We start from the raw sequence: 20254 nt of genomic DNA, 5'->3' as shown, positions 1-20254 counted from the left end.
CTTGCTAAAGTCAAGGTAAACAACATCCACAGCCTTTCCCTCATCCAATAAGCTGGTCGCTCTGTTGTAGAAGAAGATCAGGTTTGTCAAGCAGGGCCTGCCTTTCATAAACCCATGCTGACTGGGCCTGATCCCGTGGTTGTCCCACACATGTTGTATGATGGTACTCAGCATGAGCTGCTCCATCATCTTCCCGGGCACCAGAGTCAAGCTGACAGGCCTGTAATTTCCCAGATCATCCTTCCGACCCTTCTTATAGATGGGCATCACATTGGCCAATTTCCAATCTGTTGGGACTTCCTCAGTCAGCCAGGACTGCTGGTAAATGATGCAAAGTGGCTTGGCGAGCACCCAGCCTGATTCTTCAGCACCCTCAGGTGTATCCCATCACGTTTCACAGACCTGTGTGTGTCCATGTGATGCAGCAGGTCACTGACTGTCTCCTGGATTGTGAGGGGATCGTTCCGCCAGTCTCTGTCTTCTGGCTGAGGAGGCTGGATTCCCTCAGTACAACTAGACTCACTATTAAAGACTGGGGCAAAGAAGGCATTAAGCACCTCAGCCTTCTCCTCATCACTTGCTACCATATTTTCTTCTGCATTTAGCAGGGGATGGAGACTCTCCCTGGTCTTTCTTTTGCTGCTCACATACTTATAGAAACATTCCTTGTTGTCCTTGATTGCTGAGGCCAGATTAATTTCCAGCTGGGCTTTAGCCCTCCTGATTTCCACCCTGCATAGCCTCACAGCCTCTCTGTAATCACTGTGAGTGGCTAGCCCCTTCTTCCAAAGGCTGTAAACTCTCCTTTTCTCCCTGAGTTGCAGCCGAAGCTCCCTGTTCAGCCAGGGTGCTCTTCTCTGGCGCCGGCTTCTCTTACAGCACCTGGGGACAGCCTGCTCCTGAACCATTAACACTTCCTTCTTAAAGAGCGCCCAGCCTTCCTGGGCCCCCGTACCCTTCAGGACAGTCTCCCAGGGGATCCTGTCAAGCAGGTGCCCAAACAAGACAAAGTCAGCCCTTTGGAAGTCCAGGATGTCAGTTCTGCTTCCCGCTCTCCTGGCCTCTCTAAGAATAGAGAACTCTATTATTTCATGATGGCTGTGCCCTAGTCGGCCTCCAACTGCCACATCATCGACCAGTTCTTCTCTGTTCACAAAGAGGAGGTCCAGCAGGGCACCTTATCTGGTCGGTTCTCTCACTGGCTGCATCAGAAAGTTATCTCCCACACATTCCAGGAATCTCTGGGATTGGTCCCGCTCTGCTGTGTTGTATTTCCAGCAGATGTGTGGGAAGTTAAAGTCACCCACAAGAACAAGGGCAAGTGATCGTGAGATTTCACCCAAATACCTATAAAATATCTCATCCACCTCTCTGTCCTGGGTGGGTGGCCTATAGTAGACAACATCTTCTGCAGGGTACTGCAATTAGAACTGCTTTTTAATAGTCAGCAAGCAGCTTGAAGTGCAAATAAGTAGTGAAAGCAACTCTTCATAGTACTAGGTAGTTCCATTAAAAATGAGGAATAAAAGTAGGAGTAAAAAAAATCAATTATATTTGTTTCAGTGATTTCCTTAGAAATGGCATGTGCTTCCCAGATCACTTAACTGTATGGATCCATGATAATGATTACTGATCTATCATATGAATGTATTTGAACTTAGAAACTTTGTTAATTATTGTAAGAAGCCACCTACTGTTTTCTGGAGAAACCATGATAAACATGAGTGCATATTATCTAAAAATTCAGTTAGTTGGGCAAACAGGCCCTCACATAGAGTTTCCTGCAAGAAAACAGTAACATCTGAAATCAGTTCCTGGGGGAGGAATTCAAAACGAAGCACACAATGATTCTAACCGGAATCAGGAGTTAAAAGATAGTATGAAAAATGAACACACCCCACATTAGTAAGTGTATTGGACTATGCCACTCATGTTGACTCTTTCTTATTTTCAGAAATTTTGGTAGTCTTCTGGAAAAAAGAATTGTCCTCCAGGGACCTGGCTTTTTTCGTTCTTGATTTATGACTAATTTACCCTAGGGCGAATCCACCCTGGTATACCTATAATTTTTATGGCATACAGTTTTGTTTGCAAACAGTAACTTTAGCAGTACTGAGTCAGTAACATCAGATGTTAAATACAAAAGTTGAAAAATGGTTTTTATTCCATGTTATCTAAATACCCTTCACTTATGTCACCTATACATCTCACAAACTCTCTCAACTGCTTATTGTCAGAAATCAAAGCTGTACACCAGAAAAGCCCCTCTGCTTGAGTCTCCCTAAGTCCTGAAGACAGATAGTAGAGCAAGGGCCACTTCTGGTTCAAACTCTACATGGCATTTCTTATGGAGGCTTACCTTGGGACTGAAGGCTATTTCGACACTGCTGATTCTTCCACCATCAATGCTCCCAGAGACAATTTGTTTAGAGAAACTACTGTGACGTGGATAAATCCTTGACTGAAAGAATTTGTCATTTTGATACAGGACAAACCCAACTCTTCCGTTGTCTGATGAACCTTCATGAGGCAAACAGAAAAGTAGTTATGGATAGCAGATATCAGAGAAGCTGGTGCCTTTGAAGAAGTCTACACTATGCTGTTTCACCCATCCAGTATTTAAAGCAGATTGTTGTTTAGATATTTATTTAGAATCCTTTTAAGAAGTACAGAAGAGCTTCTCTTCCCATGAATCTCAAGAGAGTCATCTTCAATTTTTGCTGTAGTGGGGTGTGAAAATAATTATCACCCTTCTTTTAATGTCATTTCTGGGGAAAAATACTGGTAATGGGGAAAATAATATCCTAAATCCCAATATATACACACATTCCAAATGGCCAAGCTTTTAATAACATTAAATAAGAAATAGTAACACCAGGGACATTTACAATTAGTAGGAAGTCAGAGGATAAAAGAAGTTGTCTGCACTTTTGCCTTCTTTTGGACTCTGTTTCTTTAGCACTCTTCTACCAAATTAGAGATACTTCATCTAAGTGATTTAAATCGCTAGTCTTAAATGTTGCTTAAGTGAGGAAGCAAAAATCCTGGTTTATATAATGGATTTTGTTCTTGATTTTATGCTTTTTATTTAAGATCAAGAGATTGGTTTGATCTCTCTCTGATTTGATCATCAAGAGAGACTAATGTATCTTTATATCTACAAAATGTCACAACTGTGCATTTAATATTGAAGAAATTATTTTTTTTTTGAGCCATTGTGCATTCAATTCTAGCTCTCTTGAGGGAAGGGTTATGATATATAGGCATTATGATAAAGGTTTTAATTACATGATCACACTGTTTTTCCACAGGATTGTTGTTTGAAACAGTGAACAGAAAGGACAGTGACCAGTTAATGAACTATTCAGTTTTTATTGTCACTACTGGGTGTGTGGGGCTACCTGATTTATCTCTTCAAGTCTTTTCTAACCCTGGTGAGAAGACTGAATTACTAATTTCTCTGTGGGCTTGAGTCCAAACAATGTTCGTCGTTATGATTTCTAAGTGCTCCGTGAACTTCACCTTCATTATATATTCTTGTGCTGTGATGTCTTAGTGGTACTGTCACTATAGAGAGAGACTGATGACAAGTCTGCTGGTTTCAGGTGCCCAGTCTGAAACTCTTCCGATTTTTTGCATGTCATAGAAATGCACAGATTCAAAGCTCAGCTCCCCCACACCCACCAGCTTCTGCAGCAAAAGAAGCGGAGGAACTATAAGCTCCCCGCCCACACCCCCCCACCCCCCCCACACCCTTCATGGGCGACTCCAGTTTATCTTCCAAGCACTGAAGAGTTTAAGTGACAGACCTCTGGAAAATTCCCATCTGACTGTGCCATTAAAGGTTATCCCAGTATGTAGGTGTGAGGATGTGTATGTCCTGGCTGACAACTGACAGTAGTATTAATTTTATTTGAAACAGTTGTTGTCTTTGGATTTTAGGCAAGGTAGATATGTACTAGCTCTTGATCTAATTGTGGAGGTATGGTCAAAGATTCATTACATTCTCAATTTTAGAAAGCAAAGCAAATGAAAAACTCCCAAATACCAAAAGCACTCAGGCCATTGCCTGTACATGTACATTAATCTAGAAATAAGGTTATCCAGCTCATTTGACATGCATTTCTTGTACCACAGTATGGCATCAGCATGCATAAAAACAATGTGTAATTGTTTATATTGGCTAAGGGTTTTTTTTTTTCCAAAGGAGATTTTTAGTGAATATTCATTCAAAATTTTCCCAGGCACAGTTTTCAGTAGAAGGAACTTACTGTTATTTATAATGTGGAACAGTAGCTGAACTTCAGTACTGAGGTCACTAATAAGCCCAGGGACATTGTCCTGTATTTCTGTTTTTGTTGACTGATAATATCCCAGTGCTGTATCTGCAAAAATTAGCAGTGGATGCATTAGAATTTATGGTACATACCGCCTTGTCCAGGTAAATCCAACAACACACACAGACTTACTTCTCTGTGCTGAAAACAGGATTGTAGAGGAGCTTAATTTCAGTGGAGCAGACTGGATTGCAACATTGGGCTGTGAGATGTTGCCAGTCAAAGAAAATTTCTCCATTGTTTTCGTGAGGCTGCATTGAAATAATGAGTGAGATGAAAGTTACCACTATTTGTTAATACACGGCTACAGGTTCATTTTCTGAGCTTCCTCTCTGATTTAGTTCTCCAGTGGGAACTGTTCCTCATTCCCTATCCTCATACTTTCTCCAAAGCAGAAAAATCCAGCCAAAACTGTTTATGTTGGTATAAATCTACTGAATCAATGAAATTGCACATTGGATTTGAACACCAAAAATGTTTTGACATGTCCATGAACCACTTTCATCTTGAAACAGAAGGGAAACTGGAATTTACTACATTTTTTAAAAAATGGCAAAAGCTAAAGTTACCTTGTTGTAGCATTGACAAGATTATTGTGATCAAATTCAGTTTCGTTAACATCCAAGAGCTGACTCACTGTAGCCATTACTGCCACAGATGCCTGAGACAAGCAGAAAAAAAGGCAATATTCAAATGCAATTGAAATAAATCACCCCATGTGCTACATAGTGGATGGGCAAAGTAGGGGCACTTAATAAGCATTACATTAAAATGCACACACCAGAGTAAACAAACTACAGGATGCCATTCACAAGAACACAAGCTTTGCACCAATGCATTCATAAATACCACACTTTTATTAATTAGGACAATAAGAAGTAAAGGATTAATTTAAACATCAAATGATGCTCATATTAGAATTTCAGATATGCAAGTCTCAGCAGCTGATAAGAAACAAATTTATGCTCAGCAGTGATTCCACAAGCATGCACTCAGTGTCACTTAACTCTGCTAAATGGCAAAATGAACACATTTGGTTGTGGTATTATGTAGAGTTAAGAGGAAGGAGAGTGTTCCTTCTGCTGGTAGAGGAGGGTCAGAATTGATATCCCAAATATTAAGCCACAGAAGTCTTATTTTATTCTTAATAAGTCTCACCTGAGGATCTTCTGCAATATTTGGCTTTTTCAGAATCTGCACTGCGATGTTTACAGCAGCAGAGATGTTCTGTGTGGTCAGTTGGTCTGGCATGGAGGTGAGGATTTGAGTGTTACTTGCAATAGCTGAAACATTGCTGGAGTCTGCAGTTTCAACCTGTTAGGAAAATGCCATTCAACAGAAAGAAAATGAGAAAAGTAAAAAGACTCACCACTTTTATAACATTCTCACATAAAATCAAAATGTACAAGTAATTGGTGGTCTAAATTGTTTCTGTTCATGTCAAGTGCACGGTGTTTGCAAATTCTCCCTAGAGGATGATTTCATGGACCCATGGAGCAGCTCAGGTCAGAAGGGAGCCCTGGAGGTCCCCTAGCCCAGCAGGACTGGCTGAGGCCAGGCTGCTCAGGGGCTCACTTTGAAAATCCACAGCCTCCCTCAGAGACCTGCTTGTGTTTAGCCAGCGTCAAGGGGAAGAATATTCTCTTATATAATTGTAATTTCCCATGTTGCCACTTGTCTCCATTGCCGCTCATCCTAAAACTGTGCACCTTGAAGAATAGCCTGGCCCCATCATTCTCTACACCTTGCCATGAGGTAGCTGAAGATGGCAGCAGGAGCTCCTATTTGTCTTGAGGTCATTGAGCTTCTGAGTTTATCAGCTTCTGTACACCTTTCACTGTTCCTTAAATAAACAGAATGGGATTTTTGAAAAGCCATCAGAGGAACTTGAGCAATGTCACATGGAATAATTGTGCTTCTCAACACAGTGCTTATAACCTGCAGCAAGAACATTATCCTCACTTCAGTACACTGTATATAGTGTCAGCTTGGAAAAGGTGTAGAAAAAAACAAAGAAAATATTCTGGTGCTGGAGATACTAGTAAGAATTGTTAGAAGTACTTGTGGGGTCCAGTTTGAGCCAGTTAGCACTTACTGGGTAGAGTGTAAATATCTGTAGTATCTTAAGAGTCTAAACACACACACACACGCGCGCGAAAAGACATTAGCTGTATGTTATATGAAGGTATAGCTAGGTATACCTAGAGATGGAAAATCTGCTAATCATCAGAAGTTCCTTTATGGGCTATGGAGACCAGCTAAACAGTGTATCAAGTCATCCATTTTCTAATTGTGTCTATGAATAGCTTAAATGAATAGCTTCAATAACTGGATTGTTCTCAAATTATGTTGGGAAGCTATCAAAATCAAGATTGATTTAATCATTCAGCTTTGAAGCGTTTATAATACTTGGAATGGTGGGTAAGAAAGGTGAATGTGTTGCACAGGGAGGAAGAAATTTTGCATTTATAATTACTGGATATTCATTTGACTTGAAAACATCTGCATATGCACCATGAACAAACAGTACATCATGAATGCGTGTTTTTACTATTCTTACTTCTGACTTTTAGCATGACCTTGTATTCAAAGTAAATACAAATTCTTGTATTTAAAAGAAATAAAATCCTTTAAACCTGGTCTCTGGATAACTAGCCTGAACACCTCCCATTTCCTAGCATTCCTCTCTGTACCCCGAGCTGCCCTGGGCTCACTAGATGGCAGCATGACATCACACTGCCTAACAAAACCCCATGGTAGCAGAATTTTTTGCATCTTATTAGCATTAGAAATCGCTATTGCTATTATATGTTACATTAGAGAAGATTTGACATTTGAACCATTTAGTAAAGGCTATGTACTGGGAAAACTGAGCTCAAGAATTTCCCTCAAGGGATTCAGGTGGGTGAAGCATTGGGCTGAAGGTACATTAGTCAAGAAAAATACAGGATAAAAGGGATTTCTCTTATTTAAAGGGCCTGTAGCTGGTTTGATTTTTTCCTTTTTTTTTTTTTTTTTTTTTCAGTTGGGACTAGTGATAAGGAAACAAAACTCAGAAGCAGAAGAGAAGCAGCCACTGTCTGTAATGCACTTAATCATGTTCAGCTCTCCGTGTTTTGTAGATATGGCAGAGCTAAACCTTAAAGCAAGGCTTAGGGGTTTATGGATTTTATCGGGAAGAGTTTGTCATTCATACAGGAGAATTTGAATTTGAACTCTTGATGGACAGAAGTGTGGTCTGTGTTCAGCTGATCACAGGACTGAATGGAAGGGCTTGGCTCTTAATATTTCCTAATGTATCAGTGTCAGCATCACTTCATTCCCTCATGCCAGTCTTCTTCAAATCCCTTCCATTTTTTCACCAATTTGGTATCTTGGGTTGGCATTGCCTCCATTCAGAGATGTTTGCTGCTCACAGGGAACCTGACTGATGAAACTGCAGGCCAGTTAAGAAATATGAAAAGGGATGCTCTGTTCGGGCAAAACCAAGCTAAATAAAATAGTCACCTCTGGAAATCCAGGCCGTTTGCAAAGCAGGGACATGCCAAGAATGCCACTGAAAAAGGCTTTGGTCATTCCTTTTGCTTTCTGCAAAATTTTAAGAAATGTAACCCATATATATTTCCTGCCTTAATTTCCTATCTTCTTTTTTTTTTTTTTTTTTTTTTTTTCCCTTGGGATGATGCAAGATCTCAGACACTGTTTAAATAGTAATTTAAGATTACCTGTGATGCTAGGGAGTCCAGATTTTCATTACAATTCAGAATTTTGGGGGGTTCTAAAGTAGGAGTTCTCCCTTCTCTGGAGCACATCCGGATTGCTATAGAAGTGTTACCTGTAGTTTTTTAAAAGCAGAAAGATAGGCATTTAGTACAGAAGCGCTCACTCACATGCACATGATCTCACTGGGAATTAAAACTGTATTGTGGGTGTGACACCCTATCCAGTGTAATTTTCTGTTTGCATGTAGAATATCTGTCTTTCAGTGTTACAAGTGACCATCAATTGAACTAGCTCTTGTTCTTTTTCAAATATGTGTTTTATACTCATATACACAATCTTGTCAGAGTGGCTGACATTATTTATGACAAATTCAGATAGGTTTAGTTATGCTAGAGCTGCAGAAACACATCTCTTAAACAGGAGGCACAGGCATCAGCACTAAGCTATCAGAAAGACTTTTTATCATGTCCTGAAAAACATAGTTTGTATGTTGTGAAAGAAATGCAAAGGGCATGTGGAGCAGCTGTGTAACACTTGCTCCTCTTCAGAGTCTCAGAAAGCTGAAAAAGTTCATGGAACCACAGTTGATGGAAAGCATCCTGAATCCTAATGCTAAATAGTAGGTTTTGAATAGATTATTCTTCTAAAAAGACTGTTCAGGAGCACATATTAACTGACTCTCAGCCCAGTCCCAGGCAGGCACAGATACAACTCGATGTGCATACCTTAAATTATCTGCATTTGGGGCAGAAAGCTGTGTGGAAAGGTTCACCCTCCTGCTGCCTGAGCTATGCTGTTCTGGCTTCAAATACCAAACTCATCGGGGTCGAATAATCTGATGTCTTTCATAAACCTTACATTTACTTTTGGGAAGTACAAGTGAAAGGAAAGAAATACATACCATTCACAGTATCAGGGTCACATTTTTCTTTGGAGTTGCCATATTTACCCACTATAATCCGTTCAAAAGTAAGGGTTTTTATAATGCCTTCAGAAGTGTTGACTGTGCAATTTCTGGCTTCACAGAAATTAACTGCACAGAAGAAAAAAACCCATATATCCAGATCAAATATTTTTAGTACAAGGACCAATTTTCAAAAATAAAATAGTACTGAGACAGTAGGAGCTCATTGCATCTTTTGCCTTAAAGGAAAGAAAAGCAGTTGTGTAAATCTTGTCTAAACCCAAGCTTCTGAGTTGCTACGAGTGACATGTATAAAGCCACTGAAAGCCTAAAAGCCCATACTTTTTGCCATGTCTCCTATTTTCACTGCCTTGATCCTAGAAAATTTGTAAATACTATAAAGCTTCACTTTGAGTCTTGTTACCGAGGTAAAAATCAGATTTGGTAACCTAATGCCACAGAATACAGTAGTGGGGAAAAAGATACATTTGCTCCAAATGGGATCTGGACAATTAATGGGGGATGGTCATTTGGTGACTCTGAATCATGACAGGTCAGATGCAGCTTCTGGCATGGGAAGCTGCTGCCGTGCTCCCTGCTGGAGTGGGATGGAGTTGCCACCCCAAACACCACACTTCCTCTAAGCTCCTGGTACTGGCTATGTCTAAAGGCAGGTTGATGAGCTCAGTGGACCCGTGGCCTGACACAGTATGGCAGCCTATTGCATTCTCATGTCATACTGTACTGCTGTAACTTAACACAAATTTACCTTGCAATGCTGTGAACACTTGAAAAAAATACTGCAGCACACAGGCAGAAAATTTTTGCTTGGTCTTAGGACTTGGAACATCCTGGCTTTGCTAACTTTTTGCACCATATTTCAGCTGACTGTGTCCCATTAGCAGGACTGTGTCAAAGAAGCATACTTACGATTGGAGTCCTGAGGGGAGCTCGGGACACCTGGAGTTGTTCTCTGTGTTCCAGCACAAGCTTCCTTGCCAAGTCACATAACTTTCTTTGTTTTCTATATGGTCTGTGTTTCCCATGACACAATGATACGTTCCTTCTATAGAAATGGTTATGAATAAATAAGGACGCATGACTCTGCAAAGATTAGGTCTGCCTTATAGCACCATACCTGAACTTCGCTTGCCAGGAGGTGATTAGCAGGGCGAGATGTCTCAAAATTGTGAGATGGCAGGAAGCACTGGAGGGCATCTAGGCCAAACAGAGGCTCCACATCCTCACTGGGAAACATGTTCCGCTGACTTGCTACCTTTCTACTGAAAATATTTCTCTTTGTGCTCAGTATCAGCCTTTCGAACTGCAATTTATTACTTCTGCCCCTTGCTTTACCTTCTGGTACTACTGAGAAGAGTTTGGATTCCATGGTCTTTGCATCTCCCACTCTGTTAGCTGAAGCTGCTGTTAGCTCTGCCCTTGGCCTCCTCCGCATCACACTGAAGGAGCCCAGCTCCCTCAGACGCTCCCTGCAGGCCCTGGGCCTCTCACCCTCCTCACCGCATCATACTGGACCCTCTCCAGCTTCTGCAAGTCTTAACCCAGAGTGCAGGTGGCAAAACTGAGCACAGACTTTGTGTCTCTTTGGGGCCTCACCAGTGCCAGGTGAGCATGATGGTGTTCATCAACCTGTCTCCCCACACCAGCACAGTTGCTCTGCCTTGTTTGCAATGAATAGGCACTGTTGCCTCTTACTGAACTTGGCATCCACATGCACTCCCAGGTACTGTCCAGCAGGTCTGCTCCTCAGCCAGCAAATTCCTAGTCTGTACCAATGTCCCTGGCATGGAGATCAGCACTTGTCCTTGTTGGACACTGTGAGGTTTCTGTTGGCACGATCCTTAGGTTTCTCAAGGTTCTTCTGCATTGAAGCTCTGCCATTTACTGTGTCAACAATACTTCTACCCTGCCTCAAGTTTAGTATTGTCTGCAGATTTGCTGAGAGGGCATGCTGTGTTGTTGTTCAGGTCTTTGATAAAGACATTAAATTATACTGGCCCTAATATTGACCAGCAGGTTACTCTGCTGTTACAATATTCCAATCAAGTCACTCATCGCTACCCTTTGAGCTTGGCTGCTGAGTTAATTTTCAACCCAGCCAACAATTCATTCACCCAACCCATACATCTTCACCTACCAAACAAGACTGTTGAGGGAGATGTTGCCAAAGGCACCTCTAAAATCAAGGTATATTACATCTGTTGCTTTTCTGTTGTCTACATAGCCAATTATTTCATACAGAAGACAGTCAGGTTGGTCAAACATGATTTGCCCTTTGAAAATCCATGCTGTTCCTGATTACCTTCTTGTCTTTCATGTGCATGGAAGTAGACTCCAAGAAGACATGCTCCAAAATACTTCTAGGGCCTGAGGTAAGCCTGGTCCCCCCAGTCCTCTCTCTTGCCTTTCTTAAAGGTGAGCACAATGTTGGCCCTTTTTTAGTTCTCTCTGGCCTTCCTTGATCACCACAGGTGACAGGTAGCAGCCCCACAGTCACATTAGCCAGGTCTTTCAGCAGTCATGAATGAGTCCTGTCTAGACCCATGGATTTGAATACTTTTGTGATGATTCTGCCTTCCTGACAAATGAAAGCCAGGAATAAGTTGCTACATTCATGGATGAATACATATTCATTCATACAAAAAGTACTTATTCAATCTTTTTTTTTTTTTATCTTTCTAGTTATTCACTCCTTGATCTGAAAGTGTTTTTGGCTGGTTTATATAAATATCTACAGTACTTGGTATTGGACTTACAAAAGAGAGTCTATTTGATATAAAATTGTTCGGTGCTTTTTTCCTCACTGATACAAATCTCAAGTTTGCAAATATTCTGACTTCAGGTAGAACTGCTCCAGAGTTAAAAAAAAAAAAAAAAAACAACAAAAAAACCCAAACAAAACAACAAACAAACCCAAAACAAATCAACAACAAACCACAAGTAGGAAGAAAACCAGGCCCTTTGTCATGATCCATGAAGGAAAGTAACAATGGCATAATGTGCAAAAGGAATGAAATACAAATGAATACAAAGGAATGAAACAAAAAGGACATAGAGTTACTCGAACATGTCCAGAGAAGGGCTACAAAGCTGGTGCAGGGTCTGGAACACATGTCCTGTGAGGAGTGGCTGAGGGAACTGGGATTGTTTAGTCTGGAGAGGAGGAGGCTGAGGGGAGACCTTATTGCCCTCTACAACTGCCTGAAAGGAGGGTGCAGAGAGCTGGGTTTGAGCCTTTTTAGCCTAGTAGAAAGCAACACAACAAGAGGGAATGGCCTCAAGTTGTGCCAGGGAAAGTTCAGACTAGATATTAGGAAGCATTTCTTTACAGAATGGGTTGTTACGCGTTGGAATGGGCTGCCCGGGGAGGTGGTGGAGTCCCCATCCCTGGAGGCGTTCAAGAGTGGGGTCGATTTAGAGCTTAAGGATATGCTGTAGGTGGGAACTGTGCTACGCGAACAGTTGGACTAGATGATCTCCAGGGTCCTTTCCAACCTAGATGATTCTGTGATTCTGTGAAATATGAGCCAAGTGGAAATTTCCATTATCATTGGAACAAAAGTAATTGATTTACAAAAGTTGTCTACCTTATATGCCCTGCTCTCTCCTGCTGCCAATAAACCAGATCACCTCTGCTTTATCCCCAACACCCAACTACACTTCCTTCCAGCTTCCCCAGCACCTTTATCACTATGTTTCCATAGTCTTTATGTCCCATCATGCCTCAGCCCCGCTCCACCTCTGTGACCTACATCCATCTTTAGATTCCCAGTACCTAAAATATACATCTTTATTTTGTTAGATGGTGGAGAGGTGACAAATGTAATGGGTAGTTTAGAGCTAAGCATCTTCGTGCCTAGACTGGATTAACTGGCCATGTGGCCCCCACCTCCTCACTGCTGGCTTGTCTCCTCACCTTTTTCTCAGGTGTTTACAGGGTTAGTCTTCTGTCACAACTAGTAACATGTGCAAAACTCATAGGATCTCAAGACCTTTAAAATCTGTAACCATCTAGTGAATTTTGTTGAAACTGGTCAACAAGTTACTTGCCAAGAAGGTGGAACAACACACAGATGAGCAGTATAAATGTTCCTCGGGAAAACAGCGTAAAATTTAGATTTTGTAACTGCAATAATGTTTGTTATTATTTCAAGTTAATGATGCCTGTCCAAAAATTCTTACTGCATGTATTTTAATAACTACAGCTATTAAAATCTATTCTTTAAGGTAATTCACAGCAAATCAAATGCAGAACACCAGAGGAGTGAACATAGGGAAGTACAGAGTCATCATAATGGCTTGTTTCCAGTGCTGAAATCCAAGCCATGATTATTTTATTTAAACCAAAATCTCTGAAATATTTTTCCCAAACATTCCAATCTATCATGAACCCATCCAATCTGTCATTGACTGTTGGATGTACTACCCATACTGTCATAAGGGAAATGACATGGGAGAGTTGAAGTTTTTACCTACATATCAGTCTCCACTAACAATATTTTCCTGTATAAGCAGCAGATCTTTTGACGTCCTTCTGACCAAACATGTGAGTTCATTTGACAAAGGCACAGTTGACTCATGATAGCATACCCATGGGTCACACTGGCCACAGTGTCGTTTGTTGGCTTGAAAAGCCTGAGCTGGGGATTTTACCAGCTCTGGAGATACTGCAGCTGGGCAAGCCAGCACTGTCCCAGCATCAGCTGGGAGGACATGCTCCAATGGCAAGCAGTGCAGAGATACTGTGCTGTGGCAGAGGGGACTGAAATGTGAGTCAACCAGGCCAGTGCTATGCCCAGCATAGAAAATTTGACTCATCCAAAACCAGTGCCACTGGCAGCAGGAGCTGAGGGCAGGTATTGTCCTGCAGAGTGCTGAGCTGGATGGTGTCCCTTAAACACTGCAGACATGGCTATAATGGCCACTGAGGTCTGAATCAGATTTTCAAGTCACTCTGATCTTCAAACAGAGGAATTCAAACAAAGGCCAAATGGACTAGAAACAGGCCACAGACAGTTGAAACCTGTAATGTTTTCTGCAGATATATTACTCATTTGAAGGAGCAACAAAAATGGGTGAAGCATATGGTATCACCTATCAAGAACAGGCACATCACTGCTTGCAGATCCAACCCTGCTGAGCAGGTCTTAGCAGGGAAGGGAGGATCAGGGGCCTCCCAGAAATGATGCCAGGTGCACATGCTGCCTGGCCTGTACTGACCTATCTCACAGAAAGGTCCCACCCACTCTTCTGGGCACACGCAGGCTCCATTCCAACATACGCCACCGTTGAGGCAAAAGCATGGAGATACCACGGATTCTGTAATGTCTATATAAATAAATAATAAGGATATAAATACATTATTAATATGCATGTAAAAACACATATCTGTCTAATTTGGTGAAGGAAAGAAACCGACATGATCTATTTGAAGCTTCAACTAAAAATATTCAACTAAAAAATATGTGTGATCGACAGTCTTGTACTGGTCCGTCCTAGCTCCTAAAATCAATGGCATGAATGTGGGGTCAAAGCCTTCAAATATGAATTTGCATTCCCGCAACAATGTAGGTGGAAACAGTTTTGTGCTGCTGCTGTACAAGCAGGAGTGATGGTGTGGACCCCCAGGCTGCCAAAAGCTCAAGCTGTTGAACCCATGAAAAGCCCAAATTACATCTGCAGGATTTCACAGGAACAAGAAGGCAAAACAGGGCCACAGCTTCCCAGTGCTGAGGGACCCAGAATGGTCACAAGGATGTGGATAGTCACACATCCAAGAATCAGAGAGAGATACTCTGGTTTAAGACAGGCATGATAGGGTAAAGCAGATAAAAACCCATGCCCCAGTCTCAGCCATAGCCTCTATCCACACTCCAGGATGAGTACTGTTTTTTATTCTGTCTCTTGGCAGAAATAGTGGGTTTTGTTAAAAGCAGCTGTTTCACAGGCTGCCACAACTTCAGGAGACAAAACCTGTCAGGAGACGGTATGAACAATAGCAGAGAAAGTGCAGATCTTGGAAAAATCTGAATATATTGTGTTATTTGCTGTGTTTGGGAAGCTCTGAAAATGTTAAAGTTTCTTTAAAAAGAGACTGGCAAATCTTGAATGGATAGGGGGTGTTCTGCAGCAGAAAATGCAACAGGGAAGGGGTTGATGGACCTCAGGCTCTGAAAGAAGGGTCCAAGACCTGGGGAATCTCCATTGGACAAAGCTTCCTCTTAGTCAGTCTCACCTGGCCCCCAAGTGAAGGATAGAGTTGGAATCCCTTCCCATAAGATTCATGGTGAAAATTGTGCACCTGTGCACTGGGTGCAATGTATGCCTTTCAATAATGCAGAAACCTGGAGCTGAGGACTGCCATTTGATCTGACATTTTAGTGCCTGTGCTTTGAGATGCTGGCAAATAAAGCCAGAAAATTCAAAAATAAACAGTGCTGTCAGAAATACATGTGCTGTTGTATATTTCTAATGTTTTCACTGAACTAAAAAAATTGCCTAACTTCTTGCTCTTTAATGAGATTCATAAAATTGGAAGATTATTGTGAACTATAGGGGATGTGCCACATGGCATGGGTAGTTCTGTTCTTGGCATGCATGGGTTGGCTTTTGATCATGTTGTTGCTATTTAGCATTTGTATTTCAGGCTGTCTCAGCTACATTACAGCCAGATGTCTATGATAATAGTGGAATAACATCTGTGTGTCACTAGGTAATGTCTCCACTAGCCAGCAGCTTTTCAAAACATTGTCTCTCTTTTAGAAGTCTTACAGAAAGGAAAGAAAACTCCTCCAGCAGTGGAGATCTGGGTGGCCCAAGCAGCTGTGGAGAACAGCTGTATCTAGGGGAGCTAAGTGCCTGGCTGGGCAGCTGTTGCCCCACTGCCCAGCAGTGGTGTCTCACCTGCCAGGCACATGTGTGGGGCACATGGGGCTACATGGCAGAGCAATGACACTGGGGCTCAGCCACTAGCTTTGGATTAGGAGCCTGGGAACCCACAAAATCCTGGGGAACCTGCAGCATGGCTCCAAGCCTCTGTCTTGTTTGGGGAATGTGTGCCCGAAGCAGCCAAGCAGAAGATGACACAGCAGGGTAGTCTGTCACAGAGGATCCCAAAACCAGAGAGGGAGTGGCTGCAAAAGCAGTGTAAGGAAAGGGAAAGGCGAAAAGGAAGACAGGGCTGACATTCCTTTGAAAGCAGTAGAACAGAAAAGCATGAAGCTGTGGGAAAAAAGTGCAGTGTTTACCCCTGGGGGTGCAGACACAGCTGCTATGTGGCCTGTGCAGCAAAGAGCAGGCGCAGGCAAACAACATTGGCCTCACCTTTGCCTTCCCCGAGTCCCTCTGTAACAATGTGACACTCGCAGGATCTGTTAATGCTAGTCAAAACTGTGGCTCTATTTATTGCTTCCTGGTAACTTTCTTAGCCTACTGTTCAAGGTCTCATGTACCACTGTAAAGCAATTGGGGTTTTTGGTTTTGTTTGATGCTTTTTTTTTTTTTTCAGAGGGAAATCTTTGTCTTTCAGAAACACAAATACCTGAGATGACTAATGCAGTCATGTCTACCTCACATGCAGTAAAACTCATTAGGGTCCAGGGGCATTGGCTTAAAATCATGGGGATCTTCTGGTTTTATTTTAAGAATCAGAAAACATCTTATTATTTTTCTTTGGCTTTTAAGTTTTGCAGACAATAATAATTTCAAGAATCACATTGATTTTGACGGTATATATTTTTAAGCTAAAACTAAGATTCTTGCATAATACTTATGTCATCATGAACGATGGGTTTTTTTTTTAATCAAACATCATGGGAACTGTTCATGCTAATACTTGCGGTTAAAATTTGAATACAGAAGAAACACTACCACTACACACAACAAGCAGTGAATCAGAAGGACATGGAAGTATTCTCCATCCCTGAAGTAGCTGCAGTTTAAAGCCAGTTCCTAGCTGCTCATTTGCCTGCAGCTGTGTAAATCCTAGGCATAAGCAGAGGTATCCCCAAGTTGCACTGAGAGTTAACTCCTATCTCATCTGGCTTTAGCTCCATCAAGTAAAACAAAGCACTAGGCAGGCACATACTTATATTAGCAAAAGTAAACTATTACTGACATGTGTTTATTAAGTGCTGTTTACTTATGTGCCATTTCCTGGGCTTGGGTATGTTCCCTCCCTACAAATAGCTGATAAATCTCTTGAAGTAAATATAACCTAATGGATGCTCATATAAATGTTTCCCTAGGCTTCTTGCTCTCCAGTCACATCTGACACCCTGTTGGACAAGCAACCAGGAGTATCTGATTCTTTCTATGAATTCTGAATATAGGTCCACGCATAATTTTATATCATGTCAATATAGTGAGTACTTTGCTGAGCGGAAACACTGACCAGTTTTCTGCTCCAAGTTTGCACACAGAAGTGTCTTACAAGGGTGCATTGACCTGATTTTCAGATATATTTGTTTTTCTGTAATGCAAGTTGTAATGAAAACATGAACAGGTGCTATACAGCATGTTTTGCTTACTTGCATGCAAGCATATAAACATATGTAAAGCTAAATATTTCCTCTTTAGAACTTAATTTACTAGCTAGAGGTTTATTTCTGTCTTTTGAAAAATAAATCAGATTTCAGCTGAAAGAGAGAAAATTTCAAGACATTTCTCAAATATCAGAGGAATCATGTACAGTGTAAACAAGTTACAAGGAAAATACTCCAGAGATTTTTTTGTCATCTTATTCTGTTTTACAGTAGAATGCAAATTTGGGGTACTTCTTTAAACATCAGTGTAAGAAGAAAAATGTTCCACCTAAGAAGCATACAGCATGGAGTAATCACATTTATCAGCAAACAAGGAAAGGAAAAATAACCCAAATAGCTCAAATGGAGCTCAAATGGGGTAGAATTATATTTCTTACCTGTTTTAAACCTGAGGACAAGTTGCCAAATACACAGTGCCCAAAGAGTCACAGTCACTACACAACAGGTAATTCCAACCAATATTCTGTCCCAGTGGAGTGAAGGCATGTTGTGGTGCAGAGCGTCTGCTCTGCTATAAAATGGTATTATACATTCATAACCTTGTGATGGATAAACCATTAACTACTTGCCAACGGATAAAATTTTAACCATTTCTGTTCCACTCAGGAAAAAAAAAAAAGTTTTGGTAGAGAAGTAGCACACAATTATTTTTATCATTTTCCACTTGATAAATCATTCAGCTTCTCAAGGCATTAAATGTCATGTCTTCTGCTTGCTGTAGGAAAATGTCCCACATCAGACACCCAGCTGCATTTATACTGATAAGGACTAAAGCCTGTTCTTTGAGTGCATGGCACAGCTCAGGGCCATGCCAGTGAACCTCTCTTCCCTCCAAGTAAGTCATTCCTATATATATATATATATATATATATATATATATATATATATATGTAAAGCACTCCTATATATATATTGCCTCCTGGGAACTGACTCTGTTCTTCAAACTAGACTTGCACATGGTCTGGGAGATGCTGGCTGGCACAGACCAAAACCATGCCAGGAAGCACGCTAGCACCTCAGTCCTGTTGTGTGGCCTTGTTCCTGTTTGGTGGCACAGCCATCACCGCCAGGCTCCGCAGTGGGGAGGCCAGGCAGGACCTGGGGAGAAGACTGTAGAAGGGTGAGAAGGAGGTCTCTCCTGTGCAGCAACATTCCTCTTGTGCTGAGAAGAGGTAGCAATGCTGATTGCATTAGGACTGGCCTGGATCAGGCACTTGGCACATACTTTCAGGAGAGTAAATGGCATTTCCATACTACATGCTACGTAGTTTGAACTGACAGACAGTGCAGAGCCTGGTTACATCCCCTCTGTGCACCTCCACCATTAAATATTGTCACTCAACAGGCACTAGCACAACTGAGAATAAAATGTGTGTCTTCAGATTCCCGGGACATCTGATCCATGCAGAAAGGAGTGGGTACAGAGGAAAAGGGCATAAGTAAAATGTGAAGCATAAAGAAAAGTTACAACACCAGTAAGTGCCAAAACCAGCATCTTCTGCATTCTAGTCTGTCTCCCACTGAAAAATTTAAATCTAAGAGGTTAATATCACAATCAAAATGAAGAGGCAAACAGAGCTATTTAAATAAGTAATGGGAATAACACTGTCTTTTTAATATCAGTGATCAGTGGATGAATCCCCTGCGTGTGAGTCGGGGCAATACCTTTCTTTTACATGCTATTCTTCAGCAGTGGCTCTTGGTGTGGAAAGGTTTGTTTGGCTTTTTTCATTACTGGAGAACTTCCATCTCAGTTTTAGGAACAGTGCTCAAAAACTTGATATGACTTGCCAAGGATGTACAGAAATCTAGACAAAAAAAGGACTCACGTCTCTTGGAATGTGGCTCAATGGTCTAGCCATTAGATACTACTGCTACTACTAAATACTACTGTTTCTTTCACACATTGTATATTATTAAGATATTTTTTCCTCTTATCAATAAAATGATGAGTAAAATAAAGTATGCATTTAATCTCCTTACTGGCTGTCTGTGAAATAGTAATAAAAATACTCATATTAAAAAAATTTATATGGAAAATATCAAACATTTAATTTTTAGTGCCCAAGACATCCTGTATTGAGGAAAGAATCTAAGGACATAGGGAAGATGGAGGGAATGTTGAAATAATTAAGATTACATTTACAAACAGTAGCTCCAGAAATGTTAATATGCTTCTTCAGGCAGCCAGATGTCTTAATCTCCTTGCAGAGGTTTTAGTTAGTGAGAGGCTGTGCCACCACACCAGTGACTGGTACTGAGACAAACCTGAAGGGAGGACAGGGCTCTTTGCTGTCCCTTGGGCACATACCTGTCCAGCTGGGGATCTGCCTGCCTGCCCATGGTAGAGGTTAGGTTATGAGCGTGTCTCTTGTCCTAGATTTTTCCTTTCTCCATGTTATTCTCATTACTTCTCCCCCAAAATAGTCACCCCCCCAAATAGTCCCCTCTGAAAGTCCCCCCAATACCCCCCGCCTGAAATACTCCCCCAAAAAACTCCCACCTGGAATACTCCCCCCAAATTACTCCTCCCCTGAAACACTCACCTGAAATAATACCCCCTGAAATAGTCCCCCCTGAATTACTCTCCAGAAATACTTCACCTTCTGAAATACTACCCCCTGCAATACTCCCCCCTCCTCCCCTTAAATACTCCTCCCCCAAAACACTCACCTGAAATACTCCGCCCAAAACACTCCCCCTTAATTAGTCCCCCCTGAAACAAT

At 41.5% G+C, this 20254-nt stretch overlaps 1 protein-coding gene across 1 annotated transcript in view; it reads right to left on the bottom strand.

The window, feature by feature from the left end:
- ADGRG7 (adhesion G protein-coupled receptor G7) overlaps positions 1-18014 on the bottom strand; it is a 28448-nt gene extending 10434 nt beyond the window's left edge. The window contains exons 1-9 of the mRNA XM_074900437.1: positions 17906-18014; positions 14206-14313; positions 8962-9093; positions 8063-8172; positions 5496-5651; positions 4907-4998; positions 4470-4588; positions 4272-4385; positions 2360-2520 (exon numbers count right to left, since the gene is read on the bottom strand). Of these exons, the coding sequence (XP_074756538.1) occupies positions 2360-2520; positions 4272-4385; positions 4470-4588; positions 4907-4998; positions 5496-5651; positions 8063-8172; positions 8962-9093; positions 14206-14313; positions 17906-18014 (1101 nt within the window). The remainder of the gene's footprint in view (positions 1-2359; positions 2521-4271; positions 4386-4469; positions 4589-4906; positions 4999-5495; positions 5652-8062; positions 8173-8961; positions 9094-14205; positions 14314-17905) is intronic.
- Positions 18015-20254: the final 2240 nt, after the last annotated feature.

Source organism: Athene noctua, chromosome 1, assembly GCF_965140245.1.
Source record: "Athene noctua chromosome 1, bAthNoc1.hap1.1, whole genome shotgun sequence".
Lineage (NCBI taxonomy): Eukaryota > Metazoa > Chordata > Aves > Strigiformes > Strigidae > Athene > Athene noctua.
Note: the sequence above shows the minus strand (reverse complement) of the source record. Positions and strands in the feature narration are given on the sequence as shown.